General features: G+C 33.0%; 1 protein-coding gene and 1 non-coding gene across 3 annotated transcripts in view; one reads left to right on the top strand and one right to left on the bottom strand.

The window, feature by feature from the left end:
- Positions 1-1,252: 1,252 nt before the first annotated feature.
- Positions 1,253-1,325, bottom strand: Trnav-cac. Its single transcript has one exon. It is a non-coding gene; the product is annotated as a tRNA-Val (tRNA).
- An 86-nt stretch (positions 1,326-1,411) lies between these two features.
- LOC117109836 (chromodomain-helicase-DNA-binding protein 1-like) overlaps positions 1,412-7,329 on the top strand; it is a 32,587-nt gene continuing 26,669 nt past the window's right edge. For both annotated transcript variants that reach the window (XM_033252281.1, XM_033252272.1), the window contains exons 1-2: positions 1,412-1,484; positions 2,222-2,587. In XM_033252281.1, coding sequence (XP_033108172.1) covers positions 2,517-2,587 — 71 coding nt within the window. In that variant the 5' untranslated portion in view covers positions 1,412-1,484; positions 2,222-2,516. The remainder of the gene's footprint in view (positions 1,485-2,221; positions 2,588-7,329) is intronic.

The following is a 7,329-nucleotide window of genomic DNA, read 5'->3' as shown; positions in this document are numbered from 1 at the left end:
TAATGTTGAGGAGATGGGTATAAACCAAAGGAACATTGCATCCCCATACCAGGGCACTACCAGCACCCCAAATTACAACCTCACCACTGCCAATATGGACTACATTTTCACAGGAGTATACATTTGAACTTGCCTAAGTCGAATCCAAGATAGCATTGAAAAATTCTTCAACTTGCAGATCGTTAATGGAAAATACAACAATTTGGCATGTAAAATAAGATCGACTTAGAAATCATTTGAGTTAGGCAAAGTAAGTGTGTATACTGTAAAACAAAATAAACTGACACTTGATCTACCCCTGATCCTGTTTTACTCCTACACTTATGGAGTCCTTATGAGTTTATCTTTACCTACCAGAACCAGATACTTTATCATGAGTAAAGTTACAGCTTGCCTTCCTGGTGCTCCACTGGTCCATTCATTCATGGATTTTATTTATCCAAAAAAACACATAAAGCTCCAAACATTCAATTATTAAGATACATAGTATATAACAATATTATTAAATTACTATTAAAACACTATAAAAAATAGTAAGAATAATAATCGTTCGTTAAGAAGGAAGATAAAAATTATATATTGGATTTCAAAAGGTAGGTAGTTACAGTGCTTAAATAATTTGCACAATTACGAGGTCATCAATTAAACAAATTACAAAAGAAGTTCCAGATTTAAAAAATGGTTAAAAATTAAGGGAAAATTTTTTTTAAAAGAGAGTTTAGGCCTAATTAAAGAAAAAAATTATTACAATTGTCAATTAATATCATATTATATCATTAAAATAATTATTAATACAACATTTTTATTTGAATTGTCATCATTATTGTTATTAAATACAGAAAAAAGGTACATCAATTATTTCTCAAATAAATTGCCATTCAAAGCCATTGCAGTACCTACGAAGAAAAAAAACTACAAAGTCATCAATTAAACAAATAACATCAACAATTTCGTCCCTGGTTCATGTCCATCCGCTGCTGCCGCTGCTCTCATGTTTCAGCTGGAGGGATAAAGAACAATATCGTACTTTTATACAAATTGTTGCACGTAGGACGAATAATTACAATTATTGCTCATCTAACTAAGAGTGAGAGAAATGAAAACATTTACAGTAGCTTTATAGAAACTGTCACTGAGATTTTCTCTAAATTTTGATTTGAAACAATTACATTGTATACGTACCGTGGAATGATGATGACGGAAAGCATAACTAAACGTTCAATATAAAACATAATTTGAAAAAAAAATAATCTGTTTTCGCCCGGGATCGAACCGGGGACCTTGTGCGTGTGAAGCACACGTGATAACCGCTACACCACGAAAACAAGCTGGCTGAATTTAACCTTTATCAATACTCATCTATTTGAACAACCTAAACTATCCCACAATGCAATATTATTTCGTGAATTTCGCAGATGAATGGCGGTAGCCATCGAGTAAAAAAGCGAATTCTGGTTGTGGGTTTTCATCTCTGTGTTACAGATGTGAGTCCCTTTAGCATTGTACTGTCTTTCCTTTTTTATGTCTTTGACCTCTTTAGAATAGATTGTGATAGTAATTAATAGAAATTTTGTGAAAATTGTTGTATAATTGCATGTTTTCGGAAGCGGGTTTGGAAATTTACGAAGCGATGACGAGCCTTCCTCCATTTTTGTTTGGGTTGATCTCGAACAAAATATAAATATAGCACGCGTAACCATTTTTACCTTTTTATAATGTGCATTTTGAATTTATTTTAGCATAATGTATTAATGAATTATGTAAGTTAACATGAAATAATGGTTTAAATCGTCTTCACGATTAATTAATACCGATCCATGCCGAGCCACACGTATCCTTCCTACGCAAAATATTTTTGAAGTCCAAATCATGATGCTTACAAAATCACAACAAATGTTTTAATAAATTGCCTTAGTTACAAAAGTAGAGATGTTTATATTGTTCTAACCGTTTCTCTGAAATTTAGATTTTGATGTGTATTCACATTTTAAACTATTAATTGTTACTATCAATTCAAACAAATCGTTTTCTTGTAGCTGAATGCTCAGAAAATTGATTAAAATAATGATTGTGTGTTAGGCTCTGTGTGTGGTTTCGCCGGCCGAGCTCTGACATCGCCACCCACTTACAACCCGCCCATCAACTTAGCATCAGTGTGAAAGCTAGGCCTATACGGGCCTTCATGCAATGCCAATAACATTTATTTATATTTTGATTGCAGGTAAATATATTCTAGATAATCCTAGCTATTTTGAAACTTCTGGTGGCTCAACTAGAATTCACATTTGTACAGCCTTCAACTTAGGCCTTCACCATTACATTGCAATACATCATAGCCCAGTCAACTTGTGCAGGTCTTGGCTTAGCCTAGGCCTTTCAAGTAATGTAGGGCCTAGGAGATCAGGAGACCAATTTGAAGTTCATAGGCCTAGTGCTCCTTCAGAAATTGCTGCATTTACTTGTACGTTAGATTAAGTTTATTTGGTCTAAGTTTTAAGAACTGGTTTCAACCAACAATGGATTCTGAAGATGAAGAGAATATTCAGGAAGGAGGAGACAACTCGTCGGATGAAAGTCATTCCTCCAGGTAAGATCAACATTTTTATTCTAAGAAACTTTCACATCCTATTTTTTTAAAGTATTTATGTTTATTTTACTGTACTTACAAAAATATATCAAAACCTTACAATGAACTCCCCTTATCCTTTTTATATTTTAATTTTCTCTTGATACTGTGTGCTCTGCCACTGTTTATTATCAGGGTATTTGTAAATAAATAATTTTAAAACACCAACAAAGCACTTGAGGAAAAATTCAAATAGGAGATTTTGTAGCTTAATAATTGTTATTCACTTTTAAATGGAGTTTTCAACTTTCTAACCAGAAGATATTGATTTTTAACTTCTTTTAATGTTTAGATTTGACTCTATTTTTGTCTGAAAGCTGTTTATTTACTGTTCTTACCTTCAATACTTGCTGGATATATTAAAGTTGATTATAGTGTGACTTTTATCAGTATATCATTCCATATTACATGTAGACTTATAGGAATTTTGAAGTTTATGTTGGGTTTTTATTCTTCAAATTTTTCTCTCTTTCTTTTATTTTTCTGGACTTAGAAAAATAAAGTCTCCATTTCTTGGTTGTGTTTGAAAGACATAAAAACATACAGTTTAATTGTTTCGACTAAGTCAAATGTGTGTATGTGATGCAGTACATTACAGTATTTTAAATAATGTAGAGTGAGTGACCTACCACTTATTTTAAAACCACTTCAAAGTTTGAAGTACATTGGTACCTTTACACCTTTAGACTTCGGGGAAAAACTTTCCAATTATGTTTTGTAGAGCTTGGCTATTAAAGTGTACCATACACAGAACAACTATAAGGATTGTCATTATTTGCTATGTAATTTTATATTTTATACTACCTGGAAGCCTACATACAATTATTAAAACAATATCATGTATTACTGATATGTTCCATTGTGTTTTTTTTTGTTTTTTTGTTGTTTTTTTTGTACTTGTTTTGTATTGTTCTTACTTGATACAGTGTCCTTCATACAAAGTCTTATTTTTTGAGCAATGTTTTATCAAACAAGTTCATGATTTTCATTGTATTAAAAATGATATTAAAATTTCTGAGGTCTTCCTGGTTTTTTACTTGTCTTAGATTTTGATTGTGTTTTGAAACAGCTATGTTGAGCCTGAAACCTAGATGATCTTATGATGTCGGTTAAGCACTCCCTTGCTCATAAGATTCACTGCAGCTCACGGCCACATGCAGTATGACAGCAATTTTGTTGTTGCTTGCAAAATAAATTATAAACCCTATAGGCCTATATGTGGCCTGCCTACCATCTTTGGCTAGAAATTCTTTATTTTTATAGCCCAACACCAACCGCCTGTAAAAAGTAATATTAAAACAGCTCTCAGTGTTAAATCAAAAATTCTCTTTTTTATGCCCGCCTGTGACCCCTGGCCTAAATAGTAGATATTACATGTTCTGATATAAACTTAAAATTATTTTCTCTTTTGTGCATATTATATTGTAAGTAAAATTTGTTTGTGCTTACATACAGGACATAAAAAATGGAGAAAAGAAGGAAATTATATTCAAATTTAAGTCAGATTTCCATTTCTGTCCTTATACAGGTGCCATAATCATAATTTTTTTAGGCGAGACTTTTTTATACCTTGTTTCGCAAACATAGTTTTCAAAGATCATCAGACTAGGGGAAGGCGGAAGAAAGTAAAAATTTAATTTTGTTTTCTTATTTGGCAAATAGTTTTGCCAAAAACATCCAGATAGAGTAGAAAATAAAAAAAACATTTTATTGGAAATGTAAACGGTGTAGTAATGAGATGGTTAAATACTTTAAATTTATATAATTAGGAAGAAATATATCTTATTTTTGGAGAATTTCACGGCAGGTGTAATAAGAATTTCTAAAAGCTTTTATTTTTTCCTCAAATTTCCATTTTTTCCGTGGAGACAGGTCCGCTAATTGACCAACAGTAAAATTTTATTTTTTTCAAAACCATCCTTATTGGCGGGCTAAACAAGGTATAAAAAAAGTCTTGCCTTACCTCAACCATGGTGGGGCTGAGGTGGTCTAAACACTCCATCTGTGAAAGACCTCCCAGGGCCCCATCTATCTCAAATTCCTGGATCTGCCACTGGTGATATGCAAAGGTTTGAAAGAAACACTCGGTGGGTTAATGGCAGAAGTCTAATGTTTAATGTAGTTCAATTTATATAGCGCTTTAAACTGGAGTCCCAAAGCGCTGTGGACTAGCTTGTGCAGTAACTTTCTTCTCCCCTAAGTGTCTCTTCATGTTTGAGCTACCCGGTAAATCGGTACCAGCTACTCTCGTCTGTCCACAACAGAGGCTATATGGACCAGCACACCGCCGGGGTAACCCCCTACTCTCGAAAGGTGTACTGGGTTCTTTTAAGTGCACACAAGCCACATTGACTGGAAGACTTGTTCCAGAACCATAGGAGAGCATGCCGTTCGAACCAGCGCCGATATTTTGGCTGTAGGTTGCGCCACCCCTGCACTAACCGCTCGGCCATCCAACTTGGAATAAAGGGCGTAAACTGAGAAGCTGAAGCTAATTTTGAGAGCATTTTCAAATTTGAATTATAGATAATTTATATACAGTATTTAATCTTTTAGTATATCTTTATATATTTTTCAGGATATTACACATCTAGATGTGTATAAGAGACAGGAATCCTGATAAAGTCAGCATAGACTTATGGAAAAAGATGTAAATTAGTCAGCTTGTGGGAAATGTTTGTTTAAAATTAAAGGCTGCATATGTGAAACCTACCATTTTTTGCACATTCAGTGTGAGACTCTTGTATTTGTCGTTTGTGTCACTCTCACTCTTAAGGACCTTGTGCATATGTATAGTAATACATTATAAAGTATATACATACTATTGGTGACGTTTGTAGCGCTAAAAATTCTCCATTAACAGTACTTAAAATATCATGGTAACATTGTGTATACCATCTAGCTGCACTAACACTGTAAATGTCGTTTTATAAAGAGCTGTCAGATAAGATCCGAAGATGCGTACAAACCGCTAACTCATGCCAGTGTGAAAAAGGTGATGTTGGGATCCCCCACCCCATAACCCTTAGTGGGGCCCAGATTTTTAGAAGTCTTGCACCTGCCTATTTGTGTAACATGGAATCTCTGATATGTTGTAGAAACTTCCTGTTCCTTTGGCAACACTGTTGTACAAGATATTTTTGGAATTGTTCTCCCATCTTAGTGTTTTCGTAGTGTTGAATGCTTCAGTACATTATGTATCAAAAGTATAATCAGAATGATGAAAAGTCTATACAAATATAATTCATTGAAAAATTGACTTATCAAAGGCTATCATGTAGTAACTGTTGGATCAATAGGAATTTTCCTTTATGTAATTTAAGGTATGCTCATTGCTAACGCTGCCCTAATAGCTGAAACATGATTGGCTGATAATAGAAACCATTCATGGCTAACTCCCTCCTAAGCAGATGCGATGCACTGTTGTAGCATTTTGATGGGCTCCAAATTACCTTACAAATTGTACCTTTCAATTTTATTGTTAAATGATAGATCATCTAAGTTTATCAAATCCCAACTACCCCCTTTTCCCCCTTTTTTCTCATAAACAATACAATAAATTTATAGCCTGTTCCCACTTTTTTAGAATTCATTAAAGCACTCATATAAAAAATGTAATTTAATTGCACCCCAAACAGTTTACTGGCCTTGCTAAGGAACAGTTTTGGGTGAAGAAAACCCTACAGAATTTGAGTACTATAAAATGGGCAAATGTAAAAACAGTTTAACAGGGTATCAAGTCACATTTTTTTTTGTCATGGGAATGAAATTACTTTTTTATGAAGAAAAACAGTGATTATATTGTAACCTAGAATTTATAAATGAAACATAAGCATTTTTAATTTGTCAGTGTTTAAACTTGAATACTATAATTGATTATTGAATTGCTTATAGACTTTTATTTGTAAAGTAAGTTATTGATGAGAAAATGTTTTTGCTAATTAGCCCATTAACCCTCTCATTATTACTGTGTGTAATGTAATATAATGGATATGTAAAAAAATATTGTTATTAGTAGTATAGAATTTTCCCCATTTCAACAATTGAAAGATTTATATTAATGTTAAATTTTGATATGGGTCAGTGAACTCCATTTGGAATAATGGAAAAAAATGGGTTTATATAATGTTTTCTGAATAAAGTGTAAGTTAAAAAATTTGATTGACCAGTCCTTTAAGTTTTCATTAAAAATATCTAATTAGACTCTTTAAGTTGGCTGGCAATTAATTTAATAATAATAGCAATAAAAAAAATAATAATAGTATAGGAATTTATATCATGGTCTTTGCCAACTCATACAAAGTGCTTGTGATTCCCCTTGGGCGTTGTATTCATAAATTTGCAAACTTGCATGACCTGCTACCTTCTCCACTTCTTGGGAATTTTCACTGTAGCAACACTGCATTGAGCATTGACTAATACATTCCTGCCAAAACATTCTAGCATGTACCCATGTATTCCTTGTTTGAAAGAGGCAAAAGTAGGTACAGGGCTGTGCCCAAAGATATGCAAAAAGCATGGGGGGAGGGGAGTGGTGGGGGTGTATATCCAACCCCTACTTTGGTTTATGGACTTGATAGTCAACAATCTGTAAATCATTGAAAAATCATTTATTTTGGTTTGTGTATTATTTGATTTATTTACGTTAAAATATTTAATTATTTACATAAATAATTCAATATTTTAACATGAAATATAGATTT

Source organism: Anneissia japonica, unplaced genomic scaffold (genome assembly GCF_011630105.1).
Source record: "Anneissia japonica isolate Jap-2015-1 unplaced genomic scaffold, ASM1163010v1 scaffold1511_len2985839_cov193, whole genome shotgun sequence".
Lineage (NCBI taxonomy): Eukaryota > Metazoa > Echinodermata > Crinoidea > Comatulida > Comatulidae > Anneissia > Anneissia japonica.
Note: the sequence above shows the minus strand (reverse complement) of the source record. Positions and strands in the feature narration are given on the sequence as shown.